Source organism: Micromys minutus (genome assembly GCF_963924665.1).
Source record: "Micromys minutus genome assembly, chromosome: 13".
NCBI lineage: Eukaryota > Metazoa > Chordata > Mammalia > Rodentia > Muridae > Micromys > Micromys minutus.
In genome coordinates, this window is record NC_137982.1 from 12,862,341 (window position 1) to 12,884,005 (window position 21,665).

Below are 21,665 nucleotides of genomic sequence, written 5' to 3' on the forward strand. Positions count from 1 at the left end.
AGAACTATACAAAATGCTTGGAAGAAATCAATAATCAAACATTTTGTAATTCAGTGAACTCATGTCCAAAATACTCTCCAAACTGTAAAATGAAATGCTAACCATGTAAAATGAAAAAGCAGTTTCTCTGAAAAATATAGAATAAAAATTTGTAAAAAGGCTGTGTGTCACTCGGTGTCAGACTGTAACCTGTCCGTCCAGCCATGAAGCCCTGGGTTCAAAGCCAGTGCAGCTACATATGCAGATACACATGAACATCCTCCTCTCACACACAACTTCTAAGAGAAAAGGGTTCTATTTGGAGTCCATTTGCCAATAAAATTGTAAGTATGTTCAGGATGAAGCTGAGCTGGACACAGTAGTAGTTAGAAGTGCAATAAGTAAACTTACCTGGGGTGTCTCATGGCCTTTTCTACTGTAATTTTGTATGAAGTCTACAAGACCATGAACGACTGTTTTAACAGCTACCATTGCATTTTCCAGTTGCTCCCAAGTTGGTGAAACAGCATCTAAATTAAGAGCCAAAGAGATGGGGTGGGGGTTGGACATCAACAGTCAATTCCTTCTGCTATTTACTTCAAAGTTCCATAAAGTACAAGCACTCGTACAGTTTCCCACATACCTGGATTAGGATCTATGTTTGCAAGAAGCTCTAAATGAGGCCTCAGTCTATTTAAATTAGCGGGGTCACCTGTTCGTTGCAAAACAATTGTCAATTCCTGGACACTCTTTGCAAATGATTCTGGAGACTGTAGCTAACAAACAGGAAAAACAAAAGAATGATTTTTTACTCTGGATTTTTGAACATACTTATATTCAAATGTTTTCTAATAGATCACCTTACTTAATAGTTTTCAAGTGTCTTCAGATTTCATAACAGGACAATCAATGATGAATTAAATTTTCATCTCAGAATCTGCCCTATGAAATTCATCACTAGACACAAAGAAAATATTATCAGCTGTAATAGCTGTCTGGGATCAGAATGTAGATAAAAGTTTTCAACTTTATAATGCTACAAAAGCAAAACATTCAGTAGAAAGTGTTCCACATTTTACACTTAATTTCTTCCAGGGGAGCAATATGAAATACAGTAGTCACATTATGAGACAAAGGCAATGACCTATAGCTCCAGTGAGCACGTAAGTACAAGGGTAAAAGCCAATACTCCACAAAGCCCAAAGGGTACAATATTCTAAGTCATCATGTTCACTAGGCTATATAGGTGTATTTTCTACTAAGGACATATTAGGTTATTAATAGAGAAGGAAGGGTCTATGCCACAGTATTTTCTGAGACAGGAAGAATACAAAATTTACTCTTACAAACCTTGTCAATGATAGATTGCATGTGTGATTTATGAGCCAAGTCCCCATACAGCAGTGAAGACCACTGTTCAGGTGAAATACGGAGTCCTGCTTCCATGGCAATATGAACAATTTGGGCATCATGTTCTCTGCGTAGTGCCTCGTAACTCCGAAATTCCTCCTTTAGCTGCATCAGGGAAGAATCTTCATCCCTTTTAGTAACCTAAAAATGGGAAGAAAAAAAAAGAATCAAACTCATTAGAAGTGGTCTGCTTTTCCCTCTTATCCAGTACTTTGGGTGTGATGATTAGGGTGAAAGGGGATATATGCCAGATACCACAAAAAGTAGAAAATGCCAACAATACAAACTCGTTTGCAGAACAAAACAGAAACTATATGACTATGTACTCAATCCATTCTTCACTGAGAGCACCAGCATTTGGCAGGAGAGACTTAGAAACAAAACCTTAGTAGTAAGGGTGTTGTCATAGGCTCTATGGCAACATAAACAAAGGCATTTAAATATGACAAGGAGACAAAAGGGTATTTTCTCTTGGCTGAAGACTACATGAGCTACGTTCTAAAAATAAAATTTCTTTCGAAAAAAGGAGAAAATCAAAATCTAAAAACCAAGTGGTAATGGCAGGCAGTGATAAAATATGCCTTTGATCCCAGCACTCTACTCAGGAGGGAGAGGCAGGCAATTCTCTGTAAGTTCAAGGACAGCCTGGTTTACACAGTGAATTCCAGGACAGCCAGAACTATACAGAGAAACCCCATCTAGAAAATGGGGGGAAAACATAACACCAATCTACTAAACAAACAAACAAATCACCATGAACAAGCAGAGGATGGAGTTAAAAGTTCTAATATATGTAAGAAAAGACTCACAGATGGCCTTAAGTTTATGGTGAATTAGATATTAAATCCTGAAGGGAATGAAAAGTCACTGAGTTCTTACAGAAGGATTATGATTAGGTATATGTCTCTAAAACAACACCATTTACCTTGTTTAGAAAGTGTTTTTTTTTTTTTTTTTTTTTTTTTTTTTTAACTGTTTTAGTGAAAAGGGAAGCACATGCTGAATACATCATATCTTTCTAAGAGGACTGGAGTAAATTAGGAGTAATATTTACTGTGGTTTTTTTTTGAGAAATGAGATGGATATTTCAGTTTCAAAAGGTAGAATACTATTTCTAAGGTTGAGAACTGTGTACCTAGAACAGTGCTATGCTACGCGAAGTAAGTGTTTTGCTTCTTTTAATTCTGATTAAATCTTTGTGTATGTCTGTCTGTGTGTAGGTCAGAGGACAACCTTGGGAGTCAATCTTCATCTTCCATCTTGTTTGTGTTGGCCATAGCTTCTGGGGAACTCCTTGTCTTCTATCCATCTCAATGTATGAGCTCTGAGACTTAAGACTCAAAGCATATAAAAACCACACCAAAGTTTGAGATTCACACTGAACAAATTATCTATTCAAAATTCAAAATTTCTTGCTGCATATGATGATACTTGCCTAAAATACAAGCATTCAAGAGGCTGAAACAGAAGAATCATGAGCACAAAGTTTGGCTTGTGTTATATACATGACCCTGTCACAAACAAGCACAACCTTGTTTTCCTAACTGGTAAAAGAAAACAAAACCAAGACAAAACCATCCAGCTATTTCAGTGGTTATATGTGTTGAGAGGGTCTCACTCTGTAGCCTAGCATAGACTCAAAACTGCAGAAATCTCATCGTCTGGACCTCCCTAGGATTGTGGGGTCCTGCATAGATCTATGTCCTGCTTTAGTAACTATTTTTATTTCTGCTCCTGGCATAGCAGAAAGTAGCAATATGCCCCAGTAACATGAGACTGAGAAAAATCAGTCACCACTTCAGAAAAGGCCATAAATACTTTGAGATTCTATATATAGGTAGGAGTTTAAGACACTCAAAGTTGTAATTAATATGTTTTTTCTTTATTTTATGTGAATGAGTATTCACCTGCATGTATATGTGTACACCACAGGTGTGATTTGTGTCCATGGAGGCCAGAAAAGGGTGTCAGATTCCCTGGAACCACCATATAGATGCTGAAAACCAAACTCAGGTCTTCTTCGAGAGCAGCAAGCATTCATCACTCCATCACCAATCAATACTATCTTAAACATTTAATAACGAGTGAGAGGTAGATGTAACTTAGAAAGTCTGTATTCTTCTATAACCTACATTATGAGAACATCAGAAAATAAAAGGAGGAATTATTAAACTAAACAGGAAGGGGAAAAACTATCTAGAGGATTATAGCATACACCTAAGCACTATATATAGTGTATACATGCCCCCATGGATAGCAAAAGCACCTAAGCAGTTGAAGACTTAAGTAACTAACAGAGCCTGAGCCATTTAAAGTACTAATATGCACAAATATCATTTGTGGAGAGCTAAAGTTGTGGCTAAGTTGGTGAAGTACCTCCCTAGCATGAACAAAGCTGGAGTTTGGTCTCCAGCAATACACACAAAACAGACACTGCAGTGATGCACACCCATCATCTCAGCAGTTGGGAGGTAAGACGACAAGGATCAAAAGTTTAAAATCATCCTCAGCTATATAACAAGGTCAAGGTTGGTCTAGGATACAAGAGAACCTGTCCTTAAAAACAATGTGAAACAATCAGACCTTATTTATGAAGCTTTGAAAGACATACTCTCAAATCTACTGAATAAAAATTCCTGGTATTAGAGCCCAGAAGCATAACACATAGATAACTCAAATGCTGTACTTTCAATCAGGAACCACGACACTATGCAAGAGAATTATTAATTCTCCTTGTTCTGATTCCATCCATGTTCAGTAAGCAAACAATCCGTATAAAAAAGGAACTATCAATATATGAATATTATTTATTTGGTACGTATGTATGTGGCCATGTATATGCCATGCGCATGTGTAGACATGAGAGGAAAAGTAGCAGCCATGAGCACTCTCCTTCTATCATGTAGGATCCAGGCATCAAAATTGTCATCAGGCTCAGGATACAGCATCTTTATCCACAAAGTTATTTCATTGCCATGAATTACAATTCTTATTAGAAATTGCCTAAACTGATGATCTGCTGTATTTGATCATGATATAGCAATCTTAATCCTGAGGAAAGATCATACAACCACAAAAATCTGGTTGCTAAGCTGGCAAAGGTGATTAAAAGACACTGATCAGTTATCACTTGACTGAGATTAGTTTCCTAAAATTAAATGTCACTTAAGTAATACCTTTTAGCACTTAAGTTTGCCTATTTTTAGCATCTTAAATTGTAAGCCAACAAGGATGAAATGAGAAAATTAAAATACATCCTAATCTAGTGTGATGTAAACACTGGTAACTATAAATATGTAATAATCATAAACCAAAGAGTAGTTTGATACCTATAGAGAAAGTCGGATTTTTTTAGTAAAAGACAGGGAAAGCCTAATCAGTCATGTGAGAATGACAAATGATCTCTATATCTTGGCTACTTAGCTTGAAAACATGTCTGAAGAACCAGAGCATCGCTTAAATCCTTACCTCCTTTAAGAACATGAACAACTATCAGGCAGAAAGTATCCAAACTTCATTAGCAAAGGTAAAAAAATCCACTTGAACATACTTGCATCATCAATCACCTGTTTTCTAAATTAGAGTACTTCCAAGGAAACCTTTTTAAATCTTAGAGCCTTAAAACAAGCAAAGGAAGGTTGACATGTGTGATTTACTGTCACACAATCAGTGAGGTCTATTTGTGTTTTTCAGGAACTAGCTAAGAAGCTACACTTGAATAACTGTAGAGGTTTGCTCTTTTGCTATATATGTAAAGCTAAGTACTGGCCCCCAAGGCCTGGTTGCTCCCAGGTACCAGAGAATTCACACATACAATGTGACCTTGCTTCTTAATCTAAACTATGGTTAAATAAAGATACCAACAGCCAAAAGCAGTGCAGAAAAAAAACAGGCAGGCTTGGGTGTCTGAGGAAAACTACAAACAGAAGGTATTTTCACGTGATGGGTAACGATGAGTCATGAAAGTACAGCTATGAGGGCTAGCCAACTCAAAAGCAGCCCAGATGGAACATAGCAAATTATAATTCAGAGTCATTGATGGGGAAATAGATTTTAATATCTTAGAGGTAGATATCTGCCCAGCTCTAGTGCTTATTTTCTTTTTAATGTATGTGAGTACACTGTGACTGTCTTCAGACACATCAGGAGAGGGCATCAGATTACATTAGATGATTGATGGGAACTGAACTCAGGACCTCAGGAGGAATTGCCAGTGCTTTTAACTGCTAAGCCATCTGTCTAGTCCTTTTAAGGCTTATTATAATAATAAAAGTTGTGTGTCTTTTATCAGGGAACTGAATAATCAAAGGCAGGGTAGAAGACGCTGATAAGAGATTAAATATTTTCACAACTGATAACATATAGAAAACAGGGTTCAGGTAGCTTTCCTCATCTATCAGTGGCTTGAAATACAATCTCATTTTAAAATAGCTTTCACATTCCATCCAACAAAATACCATACAGCATGGCAATCTTCTCAATTTCTGAATTACTTGTGGACTAACTTTACATTGAAGACTTTAATTAGTACACAAAAGATAAAGGAAACAATGAATTATAAGTATTTCCTCCTCTTTCAAAGTCTACAATATGGTTTGTTAATACAACTGATATAAAGAAGTGAGGTGTCTCAGTTCATTTTTACAAGTCCCTCTAAGAGTCTAAAGTTAGGATTTTACATATGTTCAATTCAATATTTCTTTTTTATAAGTGTTCTGTATTTCTGAGGGTCATTAGACTGGTAACATGGATTCTTAGACACCTCCATCTCAGGTATAAACCTATGGTCTTCAGACAGTTGTACAGTGCTTACCTTAAAACAAGAAGCTCGGTACAGTAGCTGCACAACATGGCCAATACTTGTTTTTGATGCCTGAGGAAATCTTGGTTCTAGTCTTTGCACAACAAAAAGTACCAGAACTTTCCTAGAGAGAGCAGAACCATCTTCTAATGCCAACAATACCAACTTCAAGGCTTCTTCTTGCATAGCTAGAAACAGTAAAGGAACAAAGACTATGCTGATGATGTCAAAATTATATTTGGGTATTAATTTATAGTGGTATAATCTACATCTCATTAGAATGAAAAGAGGAAATCATAATATACAAAAACAATTCATTTTTATATCAATCAAGTGCCTGCAAAGCAACTCAAGAGGTAAACACATTTGTTGATCTAGGTTAGCAACCTGAGTTCAATCCCCAGAACCCAGGTAAATGTGGAAGAAAAGACTCCACAAAATTGTCCTCTGATGTCCACTTATGTCATGATGCAATCAAACAAATCCAACATACACACATACAACATTAAATTTGTTTCTTTTGTGAAACTCTGGCTGTCCTGGAACTCAATTTATAGTCCAGGTTAGTCTCATACAGAATTGTTCGCCTCTGTCTTCCAAGTGCCAGGATTTAAAAAAAAAAAAAAAAAATGCCATCATGTTCAGTTCACAATATTCAATTTTTAAAAATGTTTTATATTTGCGTGAAAGTTTTTCCTACATATTTGTGCTTGTTCCATGTGTGTGCCTGGTGCCCATGGCATTTAGAAAAAAATATAGGATATAGGATCCCTAGAAGTATAGTTTACAGATGGTAAGCCACTATGTGGGTACTAGGAATTGAACCTGAGGTTCTTGGCAAGAGCAAAGAGTGACCTTAACCACTGAGTCACCTTTACAGCCATATAAATAAAAAAATTAAAAGTTACCAAAGGGGGGGGAGGGACATACTTTGCACTAAATAAACAATCAGAACACAAATGTAAACAGAACATCCTTTCTTTTATTTTTATTATTTTTAAGATTATGTATACCTCAGTATGAGTCTATACATTAAGTACAGATGCATTCTCAGGCCAGAGGGGTCTGATCACTTAAGAGACCGAGTTACAAACGATTCACTAGATGTAGATTCTAGGATTCAAACTCTACAGTAACAGTAACTGCTCTTAACCCCTGAGTCATCTCTCCAGCTCCGGGAACAGAACTTTCAATAAAATATCTCCTGTAGGTGTAAAACAATCAATTTTTCTATCTTACAACTTTATTTTTAAAAAAGAATACATATACAGATTTTTAAAGGCATTTTGGCATAACACTATATGAATATTTTTTGTCAGTACTTAATTCTTTTAGAGGTTTGATAGCATGCACTGAAATCCCACTAGTTACCATAAGCATAAAGTACTTTGACAGTGATATTCTTAAGGACATACAAACTTGGTTTATGTACAAGACAGTTTCTGTGCCTTTCAAAAACTATTTTGTCTATAATTTAAATAATACTGGCCTTTGGATAGAGTACCTAAAGATATTAGTTTTACTTATACCACTTGCTTGCTTGATTTCTAACCGGGCAAACGAGTTTGAGGCCTGCCTGATTTATAAACTGAATGAATTCCAGGAAAGTCAATTCTACACAGAGAAACTCTATCTAGAAAAAAAAAAGAAAGAAAAAAAAAAAATAGGCCCAGGGATATTAACTTAGTCATAGAATTCCTTATTGCCTATTATAATGCAAGGCCCTTAATTCTATCCCAGCAATGTGAAACAAAAAGGTGGTTTGCAATATCCAATTGGCATTTAGAACATTCACAATGTTGTACAACCATTCACTGTACCTAGTTCAAAGACATTTTTTCACTGCTCCAAAGGATAATCATTGTCATCAAGAAGTCATTTCTGGTAATCTTTTTCTCCTCGGCAATCACTCATTTCCTATCAGGTTTCATTCAAGTACCACAGTATTTTTAAATATCATCTACAAGCAGTATGTATCACTCTATGGATATATCAAATTTTGGTTTACTTCATTTCTTTATATGGTAAGACAGTACTTTATGAACACATTATGTTTTGATTATGCCTGACCAAAAAATGCTTTTATCTTTTTTTATACTATATATAAATGGCCTATATTTAAGACTATCCCTACTAAGATTAATACAGGGAAAAGTTCCAGATAAAAGAACACTAAAGATTATTGGGGAGGAGGCAAAAAGGGGGGGCAGTGATTGGGATGTAAAATGAATAAATCAATGAGAATAAAAAAGAACATTAAGACCAAAGCATGGTGGCACGTTAATGAAATCAACACCGAGGGGCTTTGAGACAGGTCTTAATATGTATCCTAGGCTGGCTTCCAACTCATCTTTCTACTTGATCCTCCCAAGTGCTAATACTACAGGTATGCATGATGATGACCAGCTTGTGCCCACCTTTGAATTATTGTAAATTATTACTGCTATAAACACTTGTGTCCAATATCCAATGGCATTTAGAACATTCACAATGTTGTACAACTCCTCAATGTCTAATTTTAGGAGAATTATCAAAATCTTTTCCATACAGGAAAGCAACATTTTCTATGTCATAGTTTCCAAATCATTTCTAACTTGTGAGGTGGACTTCTGGTTTTAATCATGACAAATCAAACATGTACAAAGTAGTATCTCATTATGGTTTATTACTTTTGCAAGTTTGTATATATATTTGTGTGTTGGGGAGTAACCTCAGTCATAGCCTAGCAACATGCTAGGTAAGAATTACCACAGAGCTGCCAAATGGTGATGGCGCATGTCTTGAAGCCTAACACTTGGGAAGCAAAGGCTGGCAGACCTCTGTAAGTTCGGGGGGGGGGGGGGGGGACTGGTTTATAGAGCATGTTCCAGGATAGCCAAGGCTGCAGAGAGAAACCCTGTCTCAAAACATCTATTATGTCAATAAATAAATAAATAAATAAATAAATAAATAAATAAAAGGAATTACCACAGAGTTCCTCTACCCTGCAGCCTTTGCTGGTTTTGATTTACATTTCCATTCTAACTAAAGACTTTGATATCTTTTGTAGCAGTGGTTCTCAACCTTGTAGGTTATGACCCTTTTGGTATTGAGTCCCAGGTATCCTGAGTTTCAGATATTTATCTATATGATTCAGAACAGTAGCAAAATTACAGTTATGAAGTATCAATGAAGTTAATTTTATGGTTGGGGGGGGTCACCACACATGATGAACTGTATTAAAGAGTTGCAGCATTAGGAAGATTGAAAAGTATTGTCTCTTTGAAGGACAATAAAAAATACTGATATCTAGTCCTTCTACAGATAAAAAAACATAAAAAATATCCAAAAGTAACATCCTTAAATTAAAAGCATAAAGAATGAGGTTTTTAAAAATTTTTGTACTGTGCAAAGTTTAAAGCATATACAAAAATAGAAAACTACGTTACTCTTGCTACTGTAGCTGCTTTCAAAACGTTTGTCTATTTTTTTTCACTTTTCTAGCTTATTTTACCTTGTGTTTTCATGTAAATCCCAGGCAACATATTATTTACCCTTAAATACTTCTAATAGGTGATGCTTTTTATATTTTCAACCTAAAATCGTTATCACACCTAACAAAAGTAACGTATTTCCTTAATCTAATATCCAGTCCCCATTTATTTTTCCCACTGTCTTAAAAACATGTTTATAGTTGTTTTAAGTTTTCAAAGATAATTTATAAAGGACCTAACTCTTTGGCTACATTTCATTCCAGTTGTCTCAATATTTCTCATTAAAAATATGTCCTAATTCCCATTCTCAAAAAAATAAAAACAAAATAAAAAAGTTTTCTAAGAGCTAAAGAGATGGCTCAGTGGTTAAAAGCACTTGCTGCTTTTCAAGAGGCTCTGAGTGTAGTTCTTAGCACACCAGTCAGCTCACAGTTGTCCATAACCCCAGTTCCAAGGGATCTTGTTGCCTCCTCTAGTCTCCTTGAGTACCTCTATATATGTGAAATACACTCACACAGACAAAAATCTTTAAAGAAAAATGTTTCCTAGCTGGATATAATTTTAGCGGAGACAGAAATACTACAAAGTTGGAAGTCAGCCTGCATTACTCAAAAAGTACTCTAGGCCAGCCTTAACTACATATGAGACTATTAAAAGAAAAAAAACGAAGCAACAACAACCCAAAACCATCCAAACAAAATTTGTTCCTTATACAAATTCTACCCAATATAAAGTTCTAAACCAAGAGATAACAAATCTCTAAGAAACAAAGTACTTCATAACTCAGCACATTGTTTTAAACAGGACATATATAGCATTGATCATAAGGGAATTTCTTGCTGGTTTATTATTTTTTATATTTTCCAAATATTAACAATCAAAAGCTTATTAATTCTATCATGCACCCTTCCCCAATACTTTACCTATCAATTTAATAATTTGCAAATTGGATCTCACTGATACCTGAGGATTAAATGAGAAATTTCTTCCAAAGCATTGGCTATAAGAACAGACTATGATTTGTGCTATATTATGTCAGGATACATAGAATTTTTACTTGGCCCTAAAAATTGGCATCCTCAAAGTCTGATAGCCAATAAAAACACTAAAATGGTGATTTGCTTTACCTGGCCCTAGGAACTGGCATCCTCGAGCCCTGACAGCAGCCCACAGGTTGGCAGACAGCTGCTGAGGGTTCTGGTGCTGCAGGATCAGTTCTGTCACAGTTCTCTCTCCCAGTGAACGGGCCGCTCGCATAGCTCGGACACGACCTTCTTCCTCCACCAGTTGACAGTTTACAAGGGTAACTAGTTTCCTTTGCATTGGACGGCTCAGGGCACTCTGGTTCAAACTAGCTACACCTTTAATAAATGGAGACATAAGAAACAACATTTTCAGTTAAAATAAAGACAATTTTCATCACCTGTATTTAACTATTAAATAATAGTTCTTTATGAGTCCCTTGTCTGATCATTTTATTTAAGGGAATAATCTATCCCTGTTTATTGCCATTCTGCAGTAATAAAGAACCTAATTTTTAAATGCTTCAGATTTTAGTTCAGTGCCTTGTTCTGTAGGCTGATCTGCCCAAATCTATATTGGGATTTACATTACTCTCTGTCTTTAATTAAAAAACTGGAGAAAATTTACAAACAAGTAAATAGAAATTTTAACCTTAAAAAGTAACAATAATGGTTATTTTATAAAATGAAATTGCATAGGAGAAATATGTAACATTGTTTAAATGTAGCGCCTTCCTTTGAACCTACAACAGGGCACTGCTCAGAAATCCTCCACCCTTCTGTATCACACATTTACCCATCCTGCTAAATCATTTCCTCCAGCAAATTGTATTAGGACAAGTATGCCACCATTTCACCTTTCTTAAAAATGGAAATATATTTTGTAAACGTATCCTTTCCCTTTACTAGTTGTCTTTTCTTTACTTCCTTGCATAGTAATCTTCTATTGTCTGCCTTTCTCTGTCACTGTTCCCTTTTTTGAAGACATAGCGTAGACTGGTCTCAAACAAGTTACGTAACCCATGCTGCCCTAAACTTCTAGTTCTTCTGCTTTTAGTATGCTATCCTGTACATTTATATATATACTATTTCTGCTTGATTCACAATCTGGAAAGCCTATTCCAATTAAAGTTGACCACACTACCTCTTACGCCAAATTGCTCAAGACAGTTTCATACAATTTGCTAAGTCCAGTTAATCCTCAACCCTTACTTTGATTTTCCAGTAACGTTCAATATAAATGACTTTACTCTTTAAAGCTCTTTATTTTGGTTTACAGAACATTCTATTTTCTTAATTTTCTTCTATCTAACATCCTTTGATTGCACTTTTTAACCCTTACCCTGATCTACCTGCTTGAAGAGACTTCCTTATAAATGCATTACTTAGATGATCTCATCCAGTTTCATTGCTCTAAAAAATTCCATATCATAACAATCCCCAAAATTACAGACTATGCACCTCATGCTTATTTCAAAATTCATACATCCAGTGACTATTAAGTACCATCTAACTCAGTAGTTCTGTGGACCACTACCCTCTGGGGGTCAAACAACCCTTTCACAGGGGTCACTTATCACACATATCCTTGTGTGTTAAATGCTTACAATATAATTTATAACAGTAGCAAAATTATAGTTATGAAGTAGCAACAAAAAATAATTCTGTAGCCGGGGATTATCATAACATGAGAAACTGTGTTAAAGGGTCACAGTGTTATTAAGGTTGACTGCTCTAGGTAAATCTTAAACATCTCAAATTTAGTATAAACAAAATTGACTTGAACTTCTTACCCAACCTGATCTACCCAAAAGCCCATATACACATGGAAGCTAAACAATGCTCTATTTAAATTTTAATTTTATATGTTGTTTCTGTGTGTGCGTATGTGCATCTAAGTACAGTACCTGCAAATGCCAAAGATCTTGGATCCTCTGGAGCTAGATTTACAGGTACCTATGAGCCTCTTTGCAGGTGCTCAAAAACTTTAGAAATTAACACTTGCCCCTTCAACTCTGCCTCTCAAACTCCAAATCCAGTAAATATTCTTGGGGAAATATTCTTACCTTACCTTCAAAATGTATACAAACTTGGTACCAAGCTCTACTTCTACTAACTTTGCCTCAACTGCTTCTTAAGTTTGGGCTTTCACTTTTGTCCTTCTACACAGTCTCAAAAACAAAGTGATCCTTTAACATCAGTCACATTATGTCATCACTCTGTTAAAAAAACCACTTCCCAACTTTACTGAGAAGAAATGCTCAAGTCTTTATATGGTCTGAAAGTCAGTACATCACCTTCCCTCACTATATTTCACCTCAACTTGTCTTGTGACAGTCTCCTCACTCACATTACTCCAAGCATACTACTCTCTTCTTGCCATGTGGACAGTACTGAATGGCTATTCCTTCTGCCTAGAAAACACATTTCCAGGAAGTACATGGGTACCTATTTCACCTCTTTTACCACAATTTAATTTCAAAAGCCACACTCTATAAACAATGACTTCATTAGACATTCTTAAATCTACAGACTTTAAGAGTCTTTATCTTTTTACCCTGATATTCTACCCCTATGTATTTTCATTTTATATCAATTATCATTTACACTATATAACCTAATTCATCATACTATTTATTACAATTTTTCCTTTTACTGAAATACTAATTTTACATTTAGGTAAAGGATGTATGTTCCTGTAAAGTATCAAAAGCATCCCAAGCCCACGTTCTATTAACAGGCAGAAAATAAATATTTCATTCAATGAAAAACTATTACATTTATAAGGAATAGCTACCTAACCGGAAAAACAATGATAAACTACAATTCTGCTTTTGCTAAAGCAATTAATTTATTATACTTGTATATCCATCCAATAGACTGTGGACTCAATGACAGGCAGTAACTCAAGTGACTGTTAAGAGCTAAACATTTAACAAATGATCAGGTCTTCCACAGCAATGCAATCATTTCTTATAAACTTACCTTTACCTCCACTTAGTGGTTTTAAGTAGAGTGCTAAATCCTCTACACATTTTTTTGCCACTTCATAGTGTTTATTCTCACCTAGATTACTTAACTTTATGGATTGATGATCTGGTACCTACAAAAAAAAAAAAAAAAAAACCATAGAGATGCATTCATTCGGTCCGTGCAACTTCTCTTTATAAGTCTGTTAATAATCTTAATATAAAATTGTAATGGAGATGCTACGTCAAAGCCACAAGTCAGTTTAAAACAAAGCTGAAAAGTTAACAGTATTTTATTAATGCTAATCTTTTAGAGTTCCTGTGTCATAATTAAAAAATATGTTAATATGAAGAAGAGAAGATGGCTTAGAGGTTAAGAGCATATATTACTTTTCCAGAGGATCAAAGTTCAATTCCCAGCATTCACATTGGGCAGCTCTCTGTAAATCCAGCTCCAAGGAATTGAAAATCTTTGACATTTACAGGTACTGCACTTAGATGCATATACGCACACACAGAAACAACATATAAAATTAAAATTTGAGTAGAGTATTGTTCAGCTTCATGTGTATGTGGTCTTTCTGTCATTTTAGTTGTTATTGAAGACCAGTCTTAGTCCATGGAGATCTGATAGGATACATGAGATTATTTCAAACTTCTTGTATCTGTTGAGGCCTGTTTTGTGACTGATTATATAGCCAATTTTGAAGAAGGCACTGAATACATATATAAATATATAGATATATTTAATATAGATATTAAATCCATTTGGTTCATAACTTCTGCTAGTTTCACTGTGCATCTGTTAAATTTCTGTTTCCATGATCTGTCCATTGATGAGAGTGGGGTGTTGAAGTCTCCCACTAGTATGTGAAGTACAATGTGTTCTTTGAAATTTAGTAAGGTTTCTTTTATGAATGTAGGTGCCCTTGCATTTGGGACATAGATATTCAGAATCGAGATTTCATCTTGGTGGATTTTTTTCTTTGACTAGTATGAAGTGTCATCTTTATCTTTTTTGATAACTTTTGGTTGAAAGTCGATTTTATTCAATATTAGAATGGCTACTCCAGTTTGTTTCTTTGGACCATTTTCTTGGAACATTGTTTTCCAGCCTTTTACTCTGAGGTAGTGTCTGTCTTTGTCACTGAGGTGCATTTCCTGTATGCAGCAAAATGCTGGGTCCTGTTTATATCTAGTCAGTTAGTCTCTGTCTTTTAATTGAGGAATTGAGTCCACTGATGTTAAGAGTTATTAAGAAAAAGTGATTGTTGCTTCCTGTTATTTTTGTTTTTAGAGGTAGAATTATGATTGGTGGCTATCTTCTTTTGGGTTTGTTAACAGATTACTTTCTTGCTTTTCCTAAGGTGTAGTTTCCCTTCATGTGTTGGAGTTTTACATCTATTTTCCTCTATAGGAATGGATCTAGAGAAAGATATTGTGCAAATTTGTCTTTGTCATTAAATATCTTGGTACAGAGAGAGGCAGGTAAATCAATGGAATAGAACTGAAGACCCAGAAATGAATCCACACACCTATGGTCACTTGTTTTTGACAAAGGAGCTAAAACCATCCAGTGGAAAGATAGCATTTTCAACAAATGGTTCTGGACCAACTGGTAGTCAGCATGTAAAAGAATGTAAATCTTCTATTCTTATCACTCTGTACAAAGTTCAAGTCCAAGTGGATCAGGGACCTCCATATAAACCCAGATACACTGAAACTAACAGAAGAAAAAGCAGGGAAGAGACTTGAGAACATGGCTCTGGGGAAAATTTCCTAAATAGAACACTAATGACTTACGTTCTAAGATAAAAAATCCACATTGGACCTCATAAAATTGCAAAGCTTCTGTAAAGCAAAGGATACTATCATTGGGACAAAACGGCAACCAAAATAATGGGAAAAGATCTTTGCCAATCCTACATCTGATAGAAGGCTAATATCCAATATATACAAAGAACTCAAGAAGTTAAGACTCCAGAGAATCAAATAACCTTATTAAAAAATGGGGGACAGAACAACTGAAGAATACTGAATGGCTGAGAAGCACTTAAAGAAATGTTCAATATCCTTAGTCATCAGGAAAATGCAAATTAAAACAACCCTGACATCCCACCTTAGACCAGTCAGAATGGCTAAGATCACAAAGTCAAGTGACAGAAGATACTGGCCAGGATGTGGAGAAAGAGGAACACTCCTCTATGGCTAGTGGGACTACAAGCTAGTACAACTGCTCTGGAAATCAGTCTGGCGGTTTCTCAGAAAATTGGATATAGTACTACCTGAGGACCCAGCTATATGCCACTCTTGGACATATACCCAAAAGTTTCTTCAACATATAATAAGGACACATGCTCCACTATGTTCACAGCAGCCTTATTTATAATAGCCAGTAGCCGGAAAGAACCCAGATGTCCTTCAACATAGAAATGGATCCAGAAAATGTGGTACACTTATACAATGGAGTACTACTTGGCTATTAAAAACGAGTTTATGAAATTCTTAGGCAAATGGATGGAACTAGAAAACATCATCCTGAGTGGGGTAACCCTATCACACACAAAAACACACATGGTATGCACTCACTGGTAAGTAAATATTATCCCAAAAGCTCGAATTACCTAAGATACAATCCACAGACCACATGAAGGTCAACACGAAGGAAGACCAAAGTGCAAATGCTTCAGTCCTTCCTTAGAAGAGGGAACAAATATTCACAGGAGAAAAAAACAGAAGCAGAGACCGATGTAAAGGCCATCCAGAGACTGCCCCATCTGAAGACCCAGCCCATATACAGCCACCAAACCAAGACAATATTGCTGATGCCAAGAAGTACATGCTGAAAGGAGCTGTTTCCTGAGAGGCTCTGCCAGATGATGACAAATAGAGCTGGATGCTCACAGCCAACCACTGAACTGAGAACAGGGTCTCTAATGGAGAAGTTAGAAAAAGGAATAAAAGAGCTAAAGGGGTTTGCAATCCCATAAGAACAACAATACCAACTAACCAGAGTTCCTAGGGACTAAACCACTATACAAAGAGTACATATGGACAAACCAGCTGCATATGTAGCAGAGGCTGGCCTTGTTGGGCATCAATGGGAGGAGAAAACCTTTGTCCTACCAAGGCTCAATGCCCTGGTGTAGGGGAATATTAGGGCGGGGAGGCGGGAGGGGATGGGTGGGTGAAGGAGCAGGGGGAGAAGGAATTAGAAAGGGGGGTTTATGGAGGGGAAACCGGGAAAGGGGATGACACTTGAAATGTAAATAAAATATATCCAATAAAAATAAATAAAATAAAAAAATTTCAAAAGATGATAATATTAGGGGAAGTTGTGGAATTTTACACAAATGTTTTTGGTATTACTTTATTCAATTTCTTTGTAAGTCTTTAAGTATTTCAAAACAAAATTAAGAAAGAGTATCAGGGACTCTATCTCCACCATGTACATTTAGTACTGCTTCTACATGATTTCCCTATTAAATTTATAATTTATGATCTATGCCCCCTTGATAGAATGTAAGTACCAGAGATGTAACTCAATGATGAAAATTCCCAACTAGCACAAGTGAGGTTCTCTATTTAACCTCTATGACCAGAAGAAGGAAAAAAATATAAGATAAAAAAGTACATAAACTTGACCGTAAAATATTATTTAATTGGTACCAAATTATACATGTGCAAAATAAATATAACTCTACATGTTTTATAATGTTATTATAAAAGTTCAATTCAGTCCCATAAACACTGACATTTATAGAGCATTTCTCATGTGTCTACACTATGGCTCCATTAATAATCCAAAGAGAAAATGTCGTTTCAAAGAGTTTAAATTCTATAGAGATAAGAGACAAGCCAATAAATAAACAAATGCTATGTTAGAAGGTGATCAATGAATATACAATGCAATTGTAAATAAAATAAGGACTATGAAGAGGCCTGGAGAGATGGCTTGGTTGTTAAGAGCCCTTGCTGCTCTCCCAGATACTGTAGGTTCAGTACCTAGCACCCTGTTGAGCAACTCACAATAGCTGTAACTCCTGCTTCAAGGAACTCACATCCTCTTTGGGGCGCCTGTATGCATGTGACATTCACACAAAAATAAAGATAAAAATTTAAAGCTGTGTATATTCCCACATACAGACACATACATGGATAGACACACCAAGAAAGAACTGGAGGAAGTTTGCAATTTAATGATGTAGCCATAATAAACTTCATAGAGAACTGCAACATTTGTAAATTCATTGTAATTAGAAAGTAGAGAGGAAATATATCATTGTATGCAAAAATCCAAAACCCTTATGCATTAATACACATAACATATCTAAGAATTGGTCAGGAGACCAATATAAGTAGAGATAGTGAAGAGATGAGCCTGAAAAGATTTGTATTACAATGCACAAATTCATAGGTTATTTTACATACTAAAATAACACATTTATTTATTCAGAAGGAACACTAAGACTGCCTGAGCTACAGGAGACAGGCAGTAGCTAGCACTATTGCAAAAAAGTAAGTTATTTTATTAAATTTTAAAGTGCGACTGATGGCAAGAAAAAGCATTATTTTATGACCCATTAGAAAAAGTATGCTTCCAATTAAGCCATGACCCTACTGATAACAGAATTATTGCCAAGATTCTAAAACAGTGAAAATAGATTTTGAGCATTAAAAGAAATACTTCACCTTTCAAAATATTAAAGAAATGAAGACAGTGAATTATTAACTTTACTAAATAAGCCAGGAAATTTTCTTATAAAACTGTAAACTCTTTGCTTTAGCAGGTTTTTTTCTTTCTTTCTTCCTTCCTTATTTTTTATAGATGTTATTTCTTTCACTTCAGTTTTGAGACAGGGTTTCCCTGTGTAGGCCAGAATAGCACTGAACTCTATTTTCAAGTCTAAAGTGTTGAGTTTCTAAGTATGTGCCCCCAGGCTAGGCTACTGCTTTCTTACTTTAATATTTACTGTGCCATGTATAGAATTTCATCTCCTCATCTGTAAGTAGAGTTAACAGGTACCTAAAGAGCTAAAGTAAAAAGCACAAATAACATTTAGAATATTTATTTTTGTATGTACCATAAACAAATCAATCAATAAAAGTTGTTTATCAAATCTAGGTTCTTGCTATATGATTCAGTAAAATTAAATAATATGGAATAATCACTGCACAACATATAGGGGCACGAGATGTTGTACAGAATTTGTTACTTGATAATAAGATCAACCAACTGAAGTTACAAATAAGACCAACAAAGTCTCCATCTAAGGGCTTTAGTTAGTCTTTTTCCTATCTAAACCTCTGATCTTAGTTCTTTTCATGACTTAACAAATAGATACTGATATATTCATACACAAACAGTTTCTCTACCTAAATTCTGGCTTTGGTATTAAAGCCACAACAAAGAAATATGTAACTGAAATGGGATCCATTATTCTTTTGCTTAAGAATAAGAAAAATCTTTGTAGGAACACACCACAAAAAGTAAATACACCTTTTAGCTTTCAAATACCATTCAACATACTCTGTACAAGCTAATGAGCTAATTTTGATAACTAATGTAATAAACCAGTAAAGATACGGAACACTTACCTGGGCTCCAACTAACTGAAGAAGTGCAAAGTTGACAGGGAGCACATCAATGTCTGTGTTTATGGCAGTCTGGTCAAAAGGACACGCTTTTCGGTGAAGTTTATTCAAGCAGGTCTTGCAAACTGTGTGTGAACAACCTAAACTGATGGGTTTGTGCACATTCTCATCAAATTCATTATAGCAGATTGGACAGGACAGAAACTCTGTCCATTGAGCTGCCTGCACAGGCATTGTGGAAGCTGATGCTCAGGTTAGCAGTCTAGCAGATCATTATTTTGCTGTGTAGTGTTTTTTTAAGCTGCAAATGGACAAAATATAGTTATTAGTCATTCGCTTATTTACTTAAATGCTAAAATCAACCTTTCCAGAATCTAAATATTTCTAAATATAAGATTTAGATGTCTCTATAAACAACAAAATATATGTTGAATTACAATTTGCAAATTTATCCAGAGACAACTTAATACTATTCCTTTCAACTAAACTCTACTGGTTGTTCATGTAATAGTACTCAAAACTTTTGTGTATTTTTCTTAGTGACCAATACATTCTATTTTTTATTATGTTTAATGTTTTTATTTTTGTATGAGTATGTGCTTATGTGTACATATGTGGGTCCATGTGTGCCATGTATGCATGTTAACTAGTTCTCTCCTTCCACCACGTGGGATCTGAGGACAGAGTATACAGATCTGGCTTAGTAAGCATCTTTACCATCTCATTCTCTATTTAAGAACATGAACTACGCATGGCAATGTCAGTTGTGGTGCACATGCCTTTAATACCAGTTCTTAGGAAGCAGAGATAGGTGGATCTTTGTTAATTCAGTGTTAATATGTCGACAGAGTGAGTTCCAGGACAACCAAGACTACACAGTGTAACCCTAATTTGAAAAACCTATACAAATACAAAACAAAAACAAAACAAACAAAAAACAAACCCCAAAAAGTAAAGAACACAAACTACTGGACCTTTAAAGTTAGAAATGTTTTTTTTGGATAACCACTACCTCAAAATATACTGATATGGCTTAATAGGTAGTAAGCTTCAGAAACTATTGATCAAATAATATTGTAGTGATAGGGATGTAGCTCTGTCACAGTCTGCTCAGCAGGCAGGAGGCCCTGTTTTAGTTCCTAGAACCACAACCATCAAAACAAACAACGTGCTACACTTCATTGTGAAATGTCACCTTGGCATCTGAAGGAGGAAGTCTACAATACATTAGGACATGCCTCAGCTTAGTGAGTTACTGAAAAATCTGCAGATGACTGTGTTAAAAGAGAAATTGCTTATAACTGAAAAAAAAAAAAAGAATACTGACAAAAGCAAAGAAAATATTGTCTGTGGCCAGTAAGATGGCTCAACAGGTAAAAGCAAGTATGGCTAAGCTTGACAACCCAAGTTCCATTCCACCAACATGTGGAGAGAGAAAACAAACCTTCACATTACTATGCACATTAACTTTTCCATTAACATGCACATGGCTACATGCAACTCACTCCCCTACAAAATAAAATGCAAAAATACCCAAAAAACAAAACAAAATTATCTAAAAGTTTTTGTCATAGTTCATAATACTTTTGACAAAAGTATGTGTCTGTGTTTCCAAAGCTTGTCAGGCTTAGAAAAATAAAACATTATTCTTTTGGAGTAATTCTAAGCAGAAAAATATAAAATGTTCATCTTTGCACTGATTATAGCACAAAGATAACTATGACAGAATCATCTTATGTATTTTCTTGTTTAGTAACTGTATAATATTTATTAAAGTAAGAGTCACAATCTATTTTTTAGGTTTTTGTTTTGTTTCTTTTTGTTTTATTTCTTTGATTCTGAGACAGGATTTCCCTGTGTAGCCCTGGCCGTACCCATTCTGTAGATAGACTGGCCTTGAACTACTCTGCCTTCCAAGCACTAGGATTAAAGGAATGCACCACTATTGCTTAGCAAGAGTCACAATGGAAACTACACTACTTTTAACTCATACCTCCTCAGTATTTTCCAATTCAAAACTTACGTTAGTTTGACAAAGGCCATCAGTAAACAACAAATCTAGGTATTTAGGGTAAATAAGCCACCAAATACTTTATTTCATACAAATGTTTACAAAATACTGATGTACAGAATGCTAGATGCTTAGAAAGAGTCAGCATCAGGAGAAAAAAACATATAACAGCAAGCACTCTCCAGAACCCCAAGAGACAAACAAAAACTCTAGTGGCTTTTAGAGCACCTTAATATATATATATATTTTTTTTAGCCAGGCAGTAGTGGCACATGCCTTTAATCTCAGCACTCAAGAGGCAGAGGAGAGGGACAGGGATTTCTCTGAGTTCAAGGTTAGCCTTGAACAAGAGCAAGTTCCAGGACAGCCAGGGCTACATAGAGAAAAACGTGTCTTAAAAAATTA

The 21,665-nt window shown here is 35.4% G+C and overlaps 1 protein-coding gene across 1 annotated transcript in view; it reads right to left on the bottom strand.

The window, feature by feature from the left end:
• Positions 1-19,483, bottom strand: part of RC3H2 (ring finger and CCCH-type domains 2) — a gene marked incomplete at its 5' end in the record, with an annotated part of 49,133 nt that extends 29,650 nt beyond the window's left edge. Inside the window, 7 exons of the mRNA XM_080927094.1 lie at positions 391-509; positions 623-755; positions 1,330-1,530; positions 6,203-6,378; positions 10,791-11,024; positions 13,671-13,788; positions 19,253-19,483. Of these exons, the coding sequence (XP_080783220.1) occupies positions 391-509; positions 623-755; positions 1,330-1,530; positions 6,203-6,378; positions 10,791-11,024; positions 13,671-13,788; positions 19,253-19,483 (1,212 nt within the window). The remainder of the gene's footprint in view (positions 1-390; positions 510-622; positions 756-1,329; positions 1,531-6,202; positions 6,379-10,790; positions 11,025-13,670; positions 13,789-19,252) is intronic.
• Between the last annotated feature and the right edge of the window lie 2,182 nt (positions 19,484-21,665).